Source organism: Phaenicophaeus curvirostris, chromosome 6 (assembly GCF_032191515.1).
Source record: "Phaenicophaeus curvirostris isolate KB17595 chromosome 6, BPBGC_Pcur_1.0, whole genome shotgun sequence".
In the NCBI taxonomy this organism is placed as follows: domain Eukaryota; kingdom Metazoa; phylum Chordata; class Aves; order Cuculiformes; family Cuculidae; genus Phaenicophaeus; species Phaenicophaeus curvirostris.
This window is the reverse complement of record NC_091397.1, coordinates 16,354,054-16,373,923: the sequence shown is the minus strand read 5'-3', so window position 1 is coordinate 16,373,923 and position 19,870 is coordinate 16,354,054. Positions and strand designations below refer to the sequence as shown.

The 19,870-nt window shown below is 37.6% G+C and overlaps 1 protein-coding gene across 29 annotated transcripts in view; it reads left to right on the top strand.

Moving 5' to 3' along the window:
- Positions 1-19,870, top strand: part of SVIL (supervillin) — a 143,575-nt gene that overhangs the window by 88,257 nt on the left and 35,448 nt on the right. For 9 of the 29 annotated variants that reach the window (XM_069859415.1, XM_069859412.1, XM_069859411.1 and 6 more), the window contains 11 exons: positions 2,063-2,146; positions 4,194-5,081; positions 5,413-5,583; positions 6,200-6,234; positions 7,360-7,421; positions 7,794-7,933; positions 8,698-8,793; positions 10,037-10,289; positions 11,808-11,831; positions 12,877-13,447; positions 14,964-15,183. In XM_069859415.1, coding sequence (XP_069715516.1) covers positions 2,063-2,146; positions 4,194-5,081; positions 5,413-5,583; positions 6,200-6,234; positions 7,360-7,421; positions 7,794-7,933; positions 8,698-8,793; positions 10,037-10,289; positions 11,808-11,831; positions 12,877-13,447; positions 14,964-15,183 — 2,544 coding nt within the window. The remainder of the gene's footprint in view (positions 1-2,062; positions 2,147-4,193; positions 5,082-5,412; positions 5,584-6,199; positions 6,235-7,359; positions 7,422-7,793; positions 7,934-8,697; positions 8,794-10,036; positions 10,290-11,807; positions 11,832-12,876; positions 13,448-14,963; positions 15,184-19,870) is intronic. The other 20 variants (XM_069859404.1, XM_069859426.1, XM_069859425.1 and 17 more) reach the window with 15 other exon arrangements.

The following is a 19,870-nucleotide window of genomic DNA, read 5'->3' as shown; positions in this document are numbered from 1 at the left end:
TAAAACAGGTTTCCCACAATTACTGTCTGTCTTATCTTTTGAAGGAAATCATCTACACCCACCAAGATGTGACGTAGCTCTTGCAGCAGCCAAGAGTTTAAGCTTAGGATTTGATCTCTTGTTCGGATACCCATGTAGGCAGTAGGTGGCATTTTAAAGCCCAAGTTGCCAAGAGCCTGTTCTTCATTTTAATAATCCTTGCAACTTCCAGTGCCAGTGCATACTCACTGGTGTGATATTCAGAGATTTATGAGTAATCTCTTGGGAACTCTTTTCGCTCTTTCTGAGTGGTAGAAAAGTCGTTGCCAATATCCATGGAGTCTCTATAAAGTTACTGTGTGGTAGTCTCCTGTACAGCCATTTGCACAAGCAAAATAAGGGCTAATGCCAGCTTTCCAGGAAACTGCGTCTTTTAAGTCATTTCTGCATTATATAGGTTACAAAATTGTTTTTATTAAATTTGCGAAGTTCAAATTGGAAAATAAATGAAGATTGCTTTGGTGTACATATGAAGGCTTTATGCCTTGAGTCCAAAGATGATTTAATAATTAATCCTATTATCCATCACTGAGAAGATGGCAGATTGCTGAGAAGGTATCATTCGATATTGCCTGCATTTGGCTGCTGAAGTGGCTGATTAAATTCAAAACATGCCTTGTGTTCTTCTGACTGCTGTCTTCAAAGGATGAATAATCAAGCACAAATAATTGCTGCTTGGGCGATGCCCACTATAAAAATGTGCCAAAGTACACATTAAGAGACCAGAAGGAAGTTTGCTTGCCTCAAAGCAATTCCAGCTACCATGTCAGCTCCTGTGAAAGGTTTTTACCTCCTAGTTTGTTAGATCCTTTAGGGATTCAGAAACATTTGGAAGAAAACAAAAGATGTTTTAACAGACAGTGTTTGACTTTGTTCTAAGCTTGGTTTGGATAAGGTCACAACTGTAGGTGAGTTCTCAAATTTAAACTTATTTGCAGTAGATGCACTGTTGTCTTAAGAACAGTCATTGGTTTGACCTTTTTCAACTATTTTTATTGAAAGACCAGCTAAGAAAAATTGAAGTAAATGACGTGGAGCTTAATTTGGGATTTTCATCCCTAATGGCTCTGCTGCAATGCAAGGGGTTTTGAGATGTAGCTATAGGTAATGGAAAGCAGCCTGACCTCCTGTCACCACTGGGGCGTTTGCTTCTAAACATTAGTGTGACCAGACAGTCAGTGATGTCAAGGTTTAAAGTCTATGAAGTGAACTGCTGTTGCTGAGGGACTGTAGCTGAAGGTGGGTATTAGGAAAATATTTCAGAAACTGTGGATAGGTGGTCTGCAGACATCCTTTCCTGCAGGGTTTTTTAAAGTTTGCATGCTCTTGTTTCTTTTAATGCTTTCAACTCCAAAATGGAAACAGAATAGCATCAAGACAAGATGAAGTTGAGGGTTACTTTGGTTTTTAAGCTTCTTCTTTCCACTGTCACTCAGTGGCACAGCATGTTTTACGTGACCTAACGCAGTCTGAGTTTCTGAAGCTTTTGTGATATAGGGCTACAAGAGGAGGGAGGGGTTCCAGCTGCTTCTCAGAATTTCTTAGGAAGTATGATAAAGCCATCTGAATTTCTTACTTCATCAAATTCTTATTACTACTTTGTTTCAGAACGAGTGAGCTTTACCATTTTAAACCGAAAATTAAAGTAATGGTTTTAAAAACTTTTCCAAATTTTCTTACATAAACTTTCAAACTGACTTGCAGAGGCAAATGCCAAAAACATGATCGTGTAGTTGCTTTCACTTCTCAAATTCTGGGCAGTGTACACTTGGTAAATTTACCTTTGCAAAATACTTAACATTCAGATTACTTCTTAGATGTTTATGGAATTAATATGATAGGTTTGTTTCACAGTTTGTCACGTTTCAATTTGATTATGTGCTGTGCTCTTTATTTTCATGAACAATCCTTTGTAACTGAGTAATCAGAAAACAAAAAATGGGTATGGGGAGGGAAGATTGGGAGAAAAAATGGAAGCCTGTGTTGAGATCTCAAAAATTACCTCAAGTTCTGTTTTCTATAGTAGTGCAGGGAAAGCAAAACCTGAATGGTTTCTTCAGAAAGATTCAGAAGGAGACACACCTTCACTTATCAGCTGGCCCTCCAGGTATCATAAAACATAGCTGTGTGGCTAACAATCAGACTACAAACCTCGTCTTTCTTTCACTTTACTCTGTCTTCATTTAACACTAGCCTTTAACTTTCCTTTAATAGCAGCAGGTTAGAAAGTGGTGTTTCTTGTGGATAAACACCTGTTGAAACTTCCCTGAAGCATCTGCTTTTATTGTAGCTTACAACCAGTTTGTATTTTGATGAAGTATAAATGTCCCTTGCTTTTTTCACAGCTATTGTCATACTGGCTTCCACTGATTTTTATAACTTCTTATTTTATATCACTTTGTACTCTGCATACCAGCAGATTTTTACACTACATATTAATCCATTTTAGCATTCCCTACAATTCATTCCTTGGATTCTAAAGGAGATGGGACAAGAGAAGTAAAAAAAAAATATATTGAAAGATAAAGTAACATTTTGATCAGAGCTACAAGCAGCTGCTTTCGCCCAGTTTGATAACACATACAGTTAGCTCACCATAACAAGTTTTGCAGGAAAACTCTTAACCACATTCCTGATGAAAGTGATTCTTATAACCCAGTACTAACATTGGTGTGGATGCTCTGGAGAATGCTTGGTTATACGTAGCTTAAGGAATCACTTTTTAAGACTGAATGCAGTTTCTGTGCTTAAGTAACTTAAAAGTTTCTCTGATAAATGCACCAATCCTCTGAGATAAGAAACACCAAAATATTAGAAAGGTTGGTGTTTTGGATAACTTTAGATATCCTAAATTATTCTCTTAGATTTTCATTTGCCTTTTTTCCTAAATCTTGCTTTATTTTAATAATGTGAACTCCAAAAACTTTGGAGTTTGGTAGCAAGCCTGGAGTTGCACATACTTAGAAATGGATTACTTACTTTCAAATAAAAAGCTGGTCTCCCGTTGCACTTAGTTTCTCTCCTTCCTCAGAATTAAAATAATATTTTGTACCCATTTTGGAGGGGAGGAAGTACAGTATTTCCAGTTACTTTATGTAACATGCCTAAGATATTTAACAGATTACGTACAGGTATTTACAAATGCTTGCCCTGTAAGCTGTCAAACACTTCGCGTGGCTGCAAAACTGCTGGAGAACCTACCTATGGTTGTAGTCGTAGAGTAAAGACTGCCTCTGGCTGCACATGCTTGCCCTCCGTTAGCAGAGTTGCAATAAGTATCTTAAAGGTAGAATATGGCTCTTGTTTTGCATGGATTTTATGCAGGTCTAGAGGTGTTTCTAGAAAATACGCTAAGGTAACTGTTGGGAACGTTCCTATAAGTTTTGCATGTTAGAATGAAATGAAATGTTTTAAAGCAGGGTGCCTGTTTTGGTTTGGTTGGTTGTTTTTTTTTTCTTATCTTTTTCTCCCCTGCAAGCCCTCTGAACACCAACAGCCATGCCATAGTTTCACCTTGGGCTTTTTAAGGCTTGCACTTTCAGCATTTTTTCCTCACTTACTGAAACAGGTTACTCTGCATGTGATATTTTAAGCATTTTACATGATACACAAAAGCACAAGTGAAAAAAAAGCCTCTGACAAAACATCTGAGGGGCTAGATGGAGAAAACAACTGGGTTTTTTTCATCCTTTTCCCCACTGCAACAGCAGGTGCCCAGTGTTTAGACATCTTCAAAAATCTGATTATATACACGATTGCCAGTTGAGTTTGCAATTTCCAGCTGAACCAAACACTTAGACAATATAAAAAGCAGTCTTGATCATCTTATTTATTTGAAACTATGGCTATGTGCTGTTTGACAAATGCAGTTATGCCCTCATGGGAACATACTGTACGTTTTACGGGCCTGCTCAGTTACCTTCTCAGGAGTCACACATGTTCCAGGTTCTGTGAATCACTTGAATGTTTTTGAGCAATACTGCTACCAAGGTTCAGGAGGGGAGGAAGGGATTGCATCATGATTGCTTTCTTTTTATCTATTGATTGCTTTTTATTTTAATATGATGTTGTTGTCTGTACCCACAATAGATGTCTGTGTTCCTTCCTCGTGGAGTATTGCTGTTCACAGCTTTAATCCTTTTTCTTTCTTAAAGAGTAAAAGTTAGAGAGAAACTGGTGAAAGAGGAAATTGCTCGTGGAAGCCCTGAACTTATCACAGACACGGTAACTCAGAGAAAATCCCATCCAGTGCCAGCCCACTACATGTCTCTTCAGACAGAAACGTCTGCCTTTGATAGGGTTGTAAATCAGCCCGTCAGTTCAGTCCGCCAGCCAATACATGGCTATATTCAGCCTGCTGGCATTGCTCACACAGCTCAGCTGATGGCAACAGAAGAACCAGCAAATATCTCTGTTGGCAGCAGCCTCCTACCAGACAGTGTTAGCCTCTTAACGAAATCGTCAGAAGCCACTGCATCAGAGAGTGAAAAGAAAGAGGCACTTGGTTATGGAGCAAAGCCTGATGAGGAAGACTCCTTGGAGGTTGAACAGGCTTCCAAAGGCAGAAGACCAATTTTGCCATCTGAGATTCGCAAGCAAGGGAAGAACCATGAAGGCCTCTTCGGGGGAGGAGAATCGGATACCCCCGTGGGGACTTCCTCTTCAACAAGCAAGCTGAAAGATACCTCAGAAGTTCAGAGAGAGCTGGAGCGCAATAAGAAGCAGGCTCCTGAGCAGCAGTTTAAGACTCCCGAGAACATAGAGAGGAGTGAAGCTGTTGTGTACATACAGAGTGGGTCTGTATTGCAGACTGCTAAGGAAAAACCTCCTGTTCGGAAAGTGTCAACAACAAAGCATAAAGTCCTGACTCGCTCAATGTCTGACTATACCGTGGCTCCTAAGCTAGAGGTTTTTAAAAGTAAGGAGAGCATGGAAGCAAATGCACCAAACAGTGAGATTGGCATGGTTGACACAAAAGTCTCTGTTGCCCAGCTCCGTAATGTCTTTCTGGAGACTGCTAATGCCAACAAGAAAACAGAACTGTAGGTGACATTTCAGATGTATTTTCGTGTGAAACTTGCACGTCCTTGGCAAAAATTACATACACTCAACAGCAGTTGTGTTCGGCACTTATAGCACACAGCTTAGCTCTCACCAGTGTGTACTGGAGGCTGAGATGGTTTGAGTCACGCTTTTGTGCTTCTGCTTGCTAGTGCAAGTTGTGATGTGGGTAGCTGGAATGTGTACATCTGCGCATGTTACCAGAGGAGCATGCAGAGTGATCTCTAGTGAATTGTTGAGATGCTTACATCTATGCTTTACTTCTCTTTTCTATTTTCTTTTCTATGCGCTTTCTATCATGTGGTTTAAAAGTGAATCTCAGTATGAGATGTCAACGGCAGGTAGCACTTTGTCTGCCAGTGGTGACCGTGAAAGAGGGCCACGAAGGCCGAGGCGCTATTTTACTCCTGGTGAAAATAGAAAGACTTCTGAGAGATTTAAAACTCAACCTATAACGTCAGCAGAACGAAAGGAGACAGATAGGTAGGCATGTCTGTAGCTCTGTGTGCAGGTAGATATAAACAAACTTGTGAAGAGACTTTGTTTATTTTTCAGCATAAACATTTTGCAAGGTTGTTGTTCTTTTGTAAAAACAATCAAGTATTTGTTATAACTTCTTATAAAATAAAAACCAAAACACTGCAGGCAAAACTAATTGATTACAAATATCCCCCACTTTAAATTGGTGAACAGTGAATCATGATAAACTATTACAGCTGTCTGGTTCTGTCTAATTATAAATGCTTTTGTGTGTTTTTATATAGAGCGTTCACTTTCCATCTACTCTGCTTTATTATTTACTTTTTTTTGCCAACAGCCAAAGCTACATATTTTATGTTAAAAGAGCTGGCAGCAAATCTTAGACATTTATCTTCTGCAAGATGAACTGGAAATTATTTTCCTTTACTGTATTTAAGTTTGGCTGCAATTGCTTGCCTTTCTGCTTTTCAAGGATGTCAAGTGGAAACTGTTGAAACTTGAAAAATAGTTTTCCTACTCTTAAGACTTTTGAGGTCCTGCTACTTCAGATGGAGTTTGAATTTAATTTTTTATGTTTCTTTTCCAACTAACTTCTTTCTGTTTGATACTTTTTCACCAGGTCGATTTTGAGTGCAGAAATACCAGCTGCTGATGGTATGTTACTGTACTTCTAAGGAAAAAATGGGAGCAGATGTGTTTTGTTTTAACTAGAGGACTATCTGATAATGCAAACAAAGTCCACTTGAAAATAAGTATCTATATGTATAATAGGTTTGAAGTACCACTTTTACTTGTACCATGTCTACTACATACCTGTTTTAAAATTCATTAAAGTCTGTCTGTAGATACCAAACTTTGTATGAGAGGCAAGGAGAGGAATGTATTGACATTTTTCAGTGTAGTGGTGTAGGGTTTTTTCTGATTTAGAAAGTAAATAAGCTACTTGGTGGGAAAAGTGCACACATTTTAATCAGTGGTCTAGGACTGATAACTGGAAAGCCTTTACTGTAGTATGAAACTGGTATCACATATTGTAACCAGCAAAATTTAATTATATTGGTAACATCTTTTCTAGCTAAGGAAGTTGGTAGACACAGGTTATTAAATTATATAATTCAGCCTGCATTCTCACTTCTTGTTCCCTCTTGTCACTCTCCACAAGTCTGGCACAAATTAAGTAGGTAATCTCATGAGTAGCTAAATTTAGATTTAATGCCTTGTGCTATTTGAAAGCTGGTATACTTTGCAGCTTTGTGATTCTGGCTCTTAAAGATACCACTTGAGCCTCTGAAAAATGGTGACAGAAGGCAGTAATCAGAAAGACCAGCTTCCAACAGAGACCATCTTGTATGGTCAGCTAGTAGAAAACAGTTGTTCTATACAGCAGGATTAATAGTGACCCTTAAGACAGTCTTCCAGTCTAATTGTTTTCTTAGTCTGTGTGTTATCATAGACTAATATAATAAGTTTGAGTATTCATAAAAGGTAGGTTGGACAACATGAACTGTCCTGAAGGCAAGAATCTTTTGTTCTCAAGTCCAGTTAAGAATTTTCCTCTGATGCAATACATGTAAATACAAGTAAAGTTTACACAATTTGGTTCATGATAAGTCTTTTGTTAAAAGGGAATAACAGCCAGCTTATTTGCTGGTGGTGCTTCTTGTCTTAATAAAGCATAAATTTTGAGAAGTTCAAAAATAATTTAGTCAAAAAAATTCTTGCACTTAATAGGAGCTTAATTCATTATGCTCAGGCTCCTTTTTATTTTCCTTTGTGTAGATGAAGAAAAATTGGATGACCGAGCCAAACTAAGTGTAGCTGCAAAGAGGCTGCTTTTTAGAGTAAGTATTACATTTTCTTAATTGAAGACCAAGTTAAACATTTCTTATACAAGATACTGAAGCACCCAAAGTGCACTAGAATGCACTGTAATGCAGTTAAGGAAATCCAAGCTACATAACCTTTTTTTAATTTCGTCTCACTTACTTATGCAGTAGACCTAATGCTCTAAAATCTTCTTTAAGATTGTTTTTCTTTAGGAAGATGTGTAGTTAGTTTTAACTTCGTGATGCCTGCTGTGCACTTACATCCTGCTTCTAATTCAGAAGTGAGCATTTGGGACATTTACTACTTTGCCTGCAAGAAAGCTGTATATAAAGTACTGGTTTAGAACGTTTCTTCCATGCTTTTAATTATTACATATGTCCTCTTAGGAAATGGAAAAATCATTTGAAATGAAAAATATTCCTAAACCACCTACAAGAAGTTCAGCAGTAGAGAGAAGAATGAGGCGTTTGCAGGATAGGTCGCACACACAACCTATCACCAGTGAGGAAGTGGTCATTGCCGCTACGTAAGTCTTGTACATATGTTGGCTCTATGTTTGCTTCCTGTTTTTAAATCTGGGACCGAGTTCCATATATGTGGTGTTTACAGCTTTGTAGCAAGGAAAACATTTATTGTTAAGGGCCAGCTTCCTTGAGAACCACAGGGGAAACTACACTGAACTTTTATTTTTCAAAGTAGAGGGACTAGTAAAGCATAACTCGTATAAACTGTAATTTGGCAGAAAGCTTATGAACCTGTGCATTAGGTACATGGAATTAATTATAACGTTGGCTTGGTACTCAAATGAGAGAGATACTTTGTGCTGAGGGAAATCTGCATAGTTTCTTATGGAATGTATTTGTATTGGGCAAAACCTTTTACACTCTGAAGTCTCAAATGTATGTTTTAGAAACGCATTTCTTGCACTCTGGTCATGCAACCTGAAATTTTCCTGACAAAAGGGAAGTCATTTGGGGGGAAAATTAAACAAAGGTGCATGGACGTTCACCTAATGATCTACTAAAAGACATCTTACGTTATGGGTAATGAGTAACTTCAAGAGATAACCTGATTGTTCCTCTAGGTTTTTAGATTTTTCAAAGTATTTGAAGCTGTTTTGCAAAGGTCACTACAGATAACTCAGTTAGTTAAAAATCATTACTGTTTGGGTTCTGTTTTGTTTTGTTTGGTTTTGGTCTTTTCTGGAGTTAACACTTAATGTATTGCTTTTCTTAATGCTTTTTTCTTCTCTCTCCCTGTGAATTTTCCTTCCTTGGCAATTCTTTAAAGTGAATCTACCCCTGCTTCACGTTCTGTGAATACCCACACAGTAGTGACAAGAGTACCTAGTCCCACTGTAGTTAAGAGCACTGTACAACCTATCAGGTACTGGGGGGGATAAACATGCATGTTACATCGAGCACAAGATTCCTCAATAGCAGATGCATACTTACAGTCTTGAATGTCTTTTGAATGCATCAAATCAGTAGTTGTTTCAAGAATATTTAAAACATTTGTCAAATTCATTTATGTTTGCATGATAAAACAATGCAGCTTTCTTTTTGTCAAGCATCTGTTTTCAGGACCTTTCTAACTACACTTACCTGTTCTAGAAGCGTATTCTTTGTGACAGAAATGGATTTGCATGTGAGCAAACCTAGCAGAATCCTCTTTGCTCTTGTATGGGTATTTTGTATGGTAATGCCATCATGAGATGAAAATTACAAAGCTGGGTGCTTGATTTTACAAGCAGTACACATAGTCTCTGTCTCTGCATATATTCTTTTTTAGCTTGAAAAATTAAAGGAAATATAAGAAATTGCACCACCTATAGGTAAAGTTGCAGAATACTGTTTGCCTGTTCTGAATGATTGAATTTTAGCAGAGACCACGACAGGAAAAAAAAAAAAGAGAGAATACTGCTAAATCCATAAATGTGGCTGAATCTAGCTAGAAGTGAATAAAATATATTGTTGTAGAGACAAATATAGTTACAGCTTTTATGAATGAATGTGTCTGCCTTCAGCATTGGTTAATCAGTTTCTAAAATTAATGGAGTATATTTCAAAACTGTTCTTTGTTGTTGAGTTACCCCAGATAACTCAAAGCAAAAGACAGTCTGAATTCTGTTCCACTTCAAATTACAAGAATCTTTACAATTTATGCTAATCTTCAAAGCATCACTAACTTGGAGTTGAAGTCTGTCTTTTAAATGTTTTTTATCGTATACACTCCACAAATTATTTCTAATAAAATTGAATCTTACTTAAATTCTGCTGTAGGACCCATGTTTGTTCTACAGCCAGTGTCTTAAATGTCTCCGCACAACTCTGTATTCTGTATAAAGAGATTTGTCTGAAAAGTCTCTCTTCAATCTTGAGTTCCTCTTGTAAAAAATTGTCGTCTCCTAATCAAATGAATTTATGAATGAAAATTTAACTTTTGTTTAAATCTTCAGCTGTTCAATTAGAATCCATCATGCCAATGTTGAACTACTGCATAACCACTTGGGCTGCTATGTTACATTGGCTATTGTGCTTCACGTGCAGTTCTTCTGCTTCTATCAGGTTGAGTCTTTAAAAATAAATTATGGCTTCTTCGAAACTCATTTCCAGTTCTGTTTGTTCAGCTTGCAGGCATCAGCACACCAAAAAATTTTAGCTAAAGAGGACATAAGAGCAGCCAAAGAGGCAATGGGGCAAGATCAGTCTGATGAACCAGATTCTTCCACCTTAAGTTTGGCAGAAAAGATGGCTTTGTTTAACAAACTGTCTCAACCAGTATCCAGGGCCATCTCTACAAGAAGTCGAGGAGATCTTAGGCACAGGAGAATGAACGCTCGTTACCAGACTCAGCCAGTCACTCTTGGAGAGGTTGAGCAGGTAAGTGCAATCTTAGCTCATTTTCTTTTGTTTCTTTTTTAGTGGATAATGGCTTCAGAGTAAGAAGCCATAGCAGCTGGCTTTTTCTTTGCTTTAAACTACACACTAGAGTCATGACATTCACTGGGAAAAGCTTGTCAGGAAGCAGTCTTCTGACATTGAGGAATAACATCCTCTAAAATGTTCCATTTCATTAATGTGTTTTTTAAGTAATGCAAAAGTCTGTTATCTTCCTGATTAGTGCATGCTGTACCTTTCGCGGTGCATTTCATTTCTGGTAGAATATACCATGTCTTCTAAAAGTTAATTCCCGACCAAAGGGGTAAAACTGTAACACACATCATCGTGCTTTAGATGGATTTTCATGGAATTTTGGAGCTTTGTCATGTGCAACTTCCAGACTTTTTCCTGAAAACACTACATATTTCCATAATCAGTCAGGACATGTTCTGTCATTTTCCTCTGGCAGGGGATGTTGATTTTCATTTTTATTTTTTTCCCTAAAAGCAGAATATTTTTGAAATTCAGAAAGTCATGGTCAAAATGAAATTATTTAGTATATGGTGGAATTGGACTTCCTATTCTGGAATCCTTCATATAATTGGAACTGCAAAGTAGTGCCTTTTTAGTGGAGTTTAAGCATAAGCTAGTGCAGCAGTGGTCTTTCATAGCTGATGTTCACCACAGCAGAAACATTATTATAGCTTTAAAACAGTATTACAGCTTTAAAAGAAATCACTTTAACAGTGAAGCACAACTCCTATGCATGTCATATTGCTAGGGATTTGGATCAATCTGAGTGTTAGAAAGTTCCTACCCTTCTCTTTCTATGTGCTTCATTCATGATTATATATTTTCCATATTAAAATAGACTAGTGAGAAGGCAGGATTTCTCTAAACATATTGGTTCAAAGCTGTGTAGATATATAATTGTACTTTATGCATAGTTTATTTAGGCATGAAGCAATAGTAAATATTTAGCAAAATATTTATTTATTTTAGCAAAATTTCCAGACCTTGCATAATTCTCTTCCCATTCATTCTCCACATGCCAACTCCTCTCACAGCCTGGCCTCTTTAATTATCATCTCACTAACTTGTTTGGGGGCCAGGAAGGCGGTCAATGGAAATGGGCGGGCTGAAGCAGCTCTGAAAGAAGTGGCAGTCACATTAGTTTATCAGGCTTTAACAGAACAAACTTGCTCTTCATGCAAGGAAACGCAGACAAAGCACATTTTGTCATCTCTTTCTGAACCTAGCAAAAGATAACAAAGTTGACTGTGAAGCAAGTTTGGTGAAGGTGGATTTTCAGAAGTGCTTTCTATAGTGAACTCCTCATTTGGAGCACTGGGGTATTGTCAGATGCATTTACAGTTTTTCTAGGAAGCAACAAAAGAAAGGTATCAAGATAAATAACTAGGGATTATGTTACCAAAATATATAACTGTAAATGTAAATATCTTGTAATTAAATCTGAAATTCCTTTGCTGATCTCCTCTAAATTTCTAATTCTGATAGATGCAATGGAAAAAGAGTAAACTGGTAACTATTTTCTTAATCTTCCTTTGGAATCTTTGAGCTACCAGACTAGTCTTTGCTCTGCTTTCTAATTTATTTAATGAGTGACTGTGGTGTCAATGCTTTATGGAATTTGCATTTGCATTTTAAGTTTTCTGTTGATTTCTTCCTACTCATGTGAGTTTGTCTGTTCCTTTTGCATGCTGTTCACTAGCTCTGTTGTTTAAGAAAACAACAAATAAAGCCAAAGGAAAACCCTCTCCTGATGTGTATGAAGGCATGTTTGTTATTCTTTCATGCCTTTTGTCTCCTTTAGAGATGACAAAGCCAAGCTCTGTGTTTCAGAAAAATTTTGCATCATAAGCGTCTCTAAGAAAACTTTATAAAATTATTATAACAGAAGAAATTTTTCCACTGCAGAGGCTGGCAAAGCAAATTTGGAGTTTTTTTTAATATGCTTCTTAGATTCAAATACTTTGCTCAGAGATGAACTTAGCAGCCAATGTTTATATTTGACAGTCTTCCTGATTAACAGTACTGCATGGAAGAGATTTATGTGCAGAAGCATCAGGAATGTTTGCCCCATGTAGGACAGCACGGAGCAGAATCTCTCCCTGGTGCTGAGCTAGCTTCAGAGCTGGAAACTGCATAACTGTGTCAGAGCAGAGCTATGCCAAAGCTAATTAGTCCTGCTGAGATGCCAAGTTGATTAGCTTGGGCACATGGCATGCTGTCCAGCGCCGGGAACCTGAACTAATGTCTTTCCCCTGTGCTGTGAAGTACCATGCTAGTTTGAGCCTTTTCATGGAGCCCTAACACAATGTTATGTTGCATGCTACACACACACTTTTTATTACTTAAGATGTTGACAAGTTCTTGTTTCTTCCCTGGATGGATTCATGCAGCCAAATTTAAGGGGCATCATTGTTCCACTTATCTGTTTCTAGTCTATACTTAGAGCACTATATTCACATGGAAGCACACCTCTGGAGAGCTGACACGATTAGACTCTTTTTGGGAATTAATGACTTCAGGGCTTTTAAGTGTTTTGTTTTGGTTTTGTTCATAGATACAAAATGGAAGTGGAAAAATTACTCCGCTGTCAACTGCAATTGCAACATCAGTTTCAACAATGGCATCTGCCCTCTCTCCTTCGTATGCTGGAGACCTGCACACAAAGCCAGCTGGTGATGGAAGCGTGGGTGCTGCTGGTAGAGCTGATTTGAGAATCCACTCTTCTGCAGAAAACTCGGACTCTTCAGGAAAACGCACACAGAAGTCAGAACAGTGGCAGCCCTCAATGGAAGCTCTAGAAAGCAAAAGAGCATCAAAGAAGCATGAGGAAGAGAGGAAGAGGTTTCTAGCACATGAACCTAATGAAATTACAAAGTACAGCTCCTTTGAGGAAGAAACCACACATCCTGTTTCTGAAAAAAACGTAGACTACCATAAAGAGACAACATACAGCTTCCTGAGGAAGGGCAGCATGGAACTGTTTAGTTCACAAGCACTTTTTCAGCCTCTTGAACAGAAGGAAATTGATACTGGCATGCAAGGTAAATGGGAAGTCAAAGAAGGCCAGTACTTTGAAGAAAAGATGGATTTGGAAAGTGTTACAAAAAGCAAGACTTTGCAAAGAGGTGCAGTATATACTTGCTAGTGGTGTAGTCTCATTCAGCAAATGGTGGTGTTTCTCTAGTTTTAAACTTCTTCATTTCAAGCGTTACCAGGGCTGGTTATGTTTCTTTTTTTTTAAGGAACACTGCTTAAAAGTAGAGAAATACCTGTGAAATCTTAAGTTTTACAAACACAGTTTTCTCCTTGTTACTCTTTCTGTTCTTCAGCCTTTAAAGATGGCTCAATTTTATTCTTATTTTCCTACTTTGATAGAATTGATATTATATGCTGAAGCTAAGATTTATCCTTTCCTCCTTTGCCCTTGCTCCTATCCTCTAAAATGCTGAATAAACTAAACTTGCTGCTCTGGGTCATGTATCTGCTCTTAACTCTTGCCCTCTCATGTGTATGTAGTTATGTATGAACTATACATGTACATATATAGGTAGTAGTGGATAATTTTCAGATAATTTATTTTGCAAAACTAGTATTATTTTCTCTTCAATGTGCTGATGAAATGTAAAGTAAGTAATTCTCAGAGCAATTGCATTTCTATATGTGCAGCGTAATTCAAACTTAAGTAAACTCACACATCGTTAAATAAAATGCTTTGGAAATAATCAGTCAATTTGGTCATTGCATAAAGCCTTCTATTCTGTTGAATTTAGAAGGAAATTGTGTTAGCTTTCTGTTTTATTATGATGGGGGGTACAGGACCACAGTACCCTGTAGTGCTAGAAGCGTTTTTGTCTCCATCCTGTGAAATTAATTTACTTTGAATTTAATGGTTTTTGAACAGGTTTAGGGAGAAAGGTATAGCTCTGCCTGTATTTCTCAAAAGCTGTATCTGTTCTATCCAATTAACTTCTGGTCACTGCAGGGGAGACTGAAACTGGAATAAAACAGGAGCTTCTGTGTATCAGAGGGGTGATGTTGTGCCTGTAAATTTTCAAAAAGAAAAGTGAAGATCACTTATATTTCCTTAAGGATAACTGTAATGATGCATTTGTCTTTCAACAGGGCAGTTTTGCCCATAGTTTGATTGCTGCCTGAAAAACCAAATATTCCCCAACACCCTCCTGGAAAATAATACTTTTATTAAGCTATTAAATTTCTTCCTAGTATGCTACTTATGCATTTAACTGTTTTACCAATAAGTAAATTTCTTATTTAAATTTTATCTCCTTTTCTTCCATTACTCTTTGTTCACCTCTCACTTTCATCTGTATATTTATTTTCCTGTTGGTGTGGTAACAGGAACAGCAGTTTATGACTCGTCCATATGAAGCTCTGAATTGTGTATTGAACGTGATATTATGTGGCTTCATATGAACTTCAGCCAGAAATGACCAGTCTGTGCAGCAGATAATATTGCATGATTAATCTTTGTGCTCTAGCTCAGCTGGAATTTTTTTCTCTATGTGGATAGCATAGGATTTGAATGTTAAAAAACATATTTGCTGCTTCAGTGTGAGTAATATAAAATATGTTTGAGAACAGCATTGCGTCTAATTCGGTACTTCTCTTCTGAATGGGCAGACCACGCTGAGCCTACTTCTGAACTCACCAGCACATCAGCAATGAGGACAATTTCACAAACTGCAGCTGTGGCATCCTGTAGACTGCAGGAGCTCTCCCAACAATTGGAAGGCAAATTTTATAAGAATTCCTGTGAGACGTTTTCCGTTGGAGAGAACAAAGCACAAACAACTGAGGATGTCCTTGATAATTCCAGTAAAACTATGTCAATTAAGGACAGGTATTTAATTTCACTTTTTTTAAAACTGTTCTCTGTACATGCAGTTGTTAAAATGATAGTATACAAAGAAGCTTTAAATCTGCTTCTGAAAAAGCTAAGCAGTGATTACTAGGCTTTATTAGATGTCAAATACTAACACCAGAAAAATTCAGCTAATCTACCTGACGTGCTTATAAAGCAGATGGTGATGAATGCGAATTACTCTTCAAGAGAACGTGATAATCTGATTTAGAAAGAGCTACCTGAATAATCAATAAGTAGTTCAGAAAATGAAAGTTGTAAAATTACAAGTTCTAGTTACATTTATATTGATATACTCAATATACTTCCCCAGGTTCTGCTTTCAGCTGCAACAGTTGCAATGTGATTGATTTTTTTTGTTGGTCTGTGGGAGTGTCTCTCAAATAAGCCCCGTACAAGGAGTCAAGGATAGACTCTGTGATGTTTCTCCTCTACTTCAGAAAAATACAGTTACCATTTTGACTTCTGAGAACTTGCTGTAGAAATTTTAAAAGAGTAATAAGTTGGGCAGATTTGTGGGAGTGCTAAATACTTCTACAACTCAAGATCATTCTGATCTGAAACAAGATGTTGAGTGTTCTGTGCTTGTGTGGACAGTAGGAGTTCATGGCTGGAGCTCTAACAGCTACTTGTAAAAGCCATTCTAATTTAGTTAAACTTTGAGACTGTAAACTCAGCCCCAAACTGTAAAAGGATCTGGTAGCAGTCCAATAAGTAAAATTAGAGTTTTTGCTAGGTTGACAAATAGACCTATTTTTACTTCAGTTTTTCTTCAGTGAAAACAGAACAGATAAATAAGAATAGCTACTCAGTTAAACTTTCACTGTGTAAAAGTGTTCTTTCACTTGATGGAGTGAGTGTGATGTTAGGAACTCCTAACCATTTTTTTAAACATGATTCCAAAGCATGCTTCTTAAATTCATTTGTTTCTAGCAGGTTTATGAGTCATCCTCATTTGGAGAGCATCCTTTCTCCTTGTTATCTCCTCAATGTAGAAAGGGCATGTAGGAGCAGTTACAACAGCTGTGCAGTCTTAGTTCCCCTTCTGAAGGGAATACATAGCTTTCAGTTTACTATTTTGTTTAGAGCAATCTTCATCCCATGCCCCTTCTGTAAGTATGTCAACTGTCTGAGCAAATAAGGTTTAAGAGCAGTAACTTCTGGTTTATAGGTGGTAAATGGTCTGCCTTCCTTGATCCTGCTGGGCAAAAAGAGGTTAGAGAGACAGGAAGATCCATGTATTAGCAGTTGTTTCACTCTTAAATTTAGTGCTTCAGTTGAGTTGTTCTCTTGAGGAACTGATGTTAAAGACAGTCAATCACACTCACAATCTGAAATCGCTTTCAATAGACCTCCAAGACTGTCCAGTCAGTTCCAAAACTGACAAAAGAAAGTACCTGCTGTCTTGTCAGGAATTTGTGCATTCTGAATCCACAAATATCTGTAAATGGCAGAGCTATATCAAAATGTTTTGACTTTCCAAAATACCACAGTAGTCTACTTCTTGGCCCAGAATTAAAAAACTACAACCAGTCATTTTATTTTGTTTGGCTATAGCTGATGCCAAGTATTCATAAACCTCAAAGAACATTTCTGCTAAAGATTAACTATTACACTTTGAATTTTTCTTTCTCTTTTTACATTCACCAACTTAATCTTCCCATCCAGTGGATTTTTCTGGCTGTGTCAGATATTCTTTTACCTTATGGAAGAACAGCTTTTCCACAGATGTAATGATATTTGGGCAGGATGCATGCATGCTGGTCTGAACGAAAGTGATTTTCCACAAAGATTTACCTCACTGAACTAATATTATCCTTGTGGAGTGAGTGACATTTTCAGAATTACCTATATTATATGGAAGAATAAAATTGATAATTTTTCAAGGAAGAAAAGACACATCCTCTTTTCTTCTGCAGCCACGTATCTTGGAGGCAAGCAAACATTCATATCTTTGAGTAGTTTTCGCTGTGTTTTGTTTTAGGCAGGCAGGGCGAATTCACTGATGTGTTACATGTGAGTAGTGGAAAACTTTTTTTTTAACTGTCTTGCCTTCAGGAAGAGGAATGTCTTGGAAGACTTCAAGTGGAGTATCAGTTGCATGTAACTAACTCTCTTTGTACATTTATGGAGACCAATGTTGCCAGAAGGCCGCGTTATTAGCTCCACTTTAGAAGTCAACTGCATGCCACCATCACTATTTTAAAAAACTAATTCTATTCTCTGGTGGTCCTCTTACCATCATTCATTCCTTGTCAGGAGTAGCCCAGCCTAAACTTAATTTTCAAGTTTTTTTGATGTATGGATGCCAGAGCAAGAGTTTCTTATGCAGACTAGTCCCTGCTATAGTGAATTTATGCGCTCTGTAACATTTGGCTTCCTTTTTGTACTTACTTATTTCATATTAGCCTCCAGGATTTATGATTAACCCGAAAGAACTGACCAAGTGCACCAAATGGAGTATATGTGAAAGCCAGTCTTGTGTCTAGTTTCATCTGTCTCAAGGATAACACTAGCAGCTAAGATACTAAAATATTGCCACAGAAGAAAGATATGTGATTTTGACAATTTTGACTTTTGTCAAGGCCTTTCATAGAATGCTTCTTGTTTAGGCAAAACTGTTGTTCAAACCTTGCTTCTATTTCACTTCAGTATTAATCCAACATTTTGCCTTCAGCTGTGGAAGCTTTTGCTTTGAACCTATCCTGACACCTCTATGGTCATGTTCATTCTGTCTTGATGGCAGACATTCTATTGCAGTAGCAGGTGAAAGAAGGACACAAAGCAAGTTGTCAAAGATGGGCAGATGTATAAGAAGCTTTTTTCTTTCAAGAAAAGAAGAAAACTGATTTTTTTTTAGATTGGACAGGAAATTTTGGAGGCACAGCAGTATGAATAGAACTGTGAAAGTGAATAGGGAATGATTATTCATTATTTATCATAAGTGGAAAACTAAAGGCATGCAACAAAACTATTAGGCACCAGGCCTTAAACAAATCCAAGGGTTGGACTCAAAAAATGCCTTATTTTTGCAGACTTTCTGCAGAATTAACTGCTGTCTACTTTGAGATAAGCTGCTGAGCTGGTGGGCTTGCTTGTCTGAACCAGTTCAGTAGTTCTTGCATCCCTGTTCATACAAGAACGTGCCCTCCAATTCTTGCTGTGTCAGGGCACTTTGATTTTATTGGTGTTTCTGTCATTCAAAACAAATGTGTGGCCTTAGGTTTTACACAGCAGTGAAGGTTTCAAGGGTGTGCCTGTTTCTTTAAGTGGTGATTTCATTGCTCAAAACTGACAAACGTGCATTCTTAATCTGGGGACCAGTTGTTTCATTACATATATAAGTGCAGTGTAGAGGGCTAGTATGAATTCATCCTTATGACAGAGGAGAGAACAAAGCCGCCAGAGACACAGAAACATTCTCAGAATTGTAGGTCTACTCTTCTTCATCAACCAAGCTGTCTAGGGCAAAACTTCAGGGCAAATACCCTGCAGTAATGTCAGGTTTAAAAAAAAAAAAAAAGCTTTCTGTGCTACCTGCTACACTGAGCAGCTACAGACATTTTTAAAAACAAAACCACCTTAGGCCAAAGCTGACCAAAATGCCTTCCAGCTTCAATTATCACAGATCATTTCTAACCAAAGCTGACCTGGGAGAACATAACTACTGAAGATAATTCAACTGCATGATGGCAATTCAGTCCTACTTTGGTCTCCTCCACAGTTTCACACATGCATGGATGCACTCCAGAAGATTAGTTCTGGGCAGTGAAATCTTGTATACATTCTGGAAACAATGACCATGACGTCAACCCCTTATTGTGAATCCTCCTCACCCCTACTCATTCTGTTCTGTGAGGTATGAATCAACCAAACAAAGTGAAGCCTGACAGAACTGCCTGCCTGAGCAGAAAGAGGGGGAAAAACAGCTTTCTTGAATTCTAACATTCTTACGGCCGTTGTATTCTGTGGATTTACTGTTTTCTGCATTCTTAGTTTTTCTCTAATGACTACATTAGGACTAGTTGACCATCCTTAAATAGGTCAGTAGCATGGTTGCATCCCCTGGATTTTTGCAGAAAGAAGCTGCCTGAAACTCGGTCCTACCCTTTCCTTGTCCTTAGAGTTTCAAGACAAGACTTATTGTGAGGGTAACAGTCACCACATCTCTAAAAACAAATCTTGTGGTCAAAATAGTTTTACCTACCAAACCTGATCAAATATTAATAGGGTTAAGGGCTTTTTATAATCCTTATTGAAATGCTGTAGAATAAGGAAAATTATGTAGTAAAACTTAATTAAACTAAAAAAAATTACTGAGTGGACCGATGCAACTGTTTGCACAAGTACCACAGATATACATTTTATGTATTACTAAGAACCATTTCTGAAAGCTAGAAAGTTCATACAAATATTAAGGAAGGTAAGCTGAAGATCATGCCTCTGTAGACCTCTTATTCCTGACTGACTTACCCTACCCCCGTAACAAGTCACCTCAAGGCTTATATGGACAAATAGGTCCTAATTGTAGCAAAAGAAACCTACGTACTGTCTCCACCAGAGCCAGTCGGTGTCCCTTTGTGTTATATTCAGATCTTTGCTGAGGATTAGGAAATGACACTTTTAAAAGATCCTGCATACCTGAGATTAATGGTAATACACATTT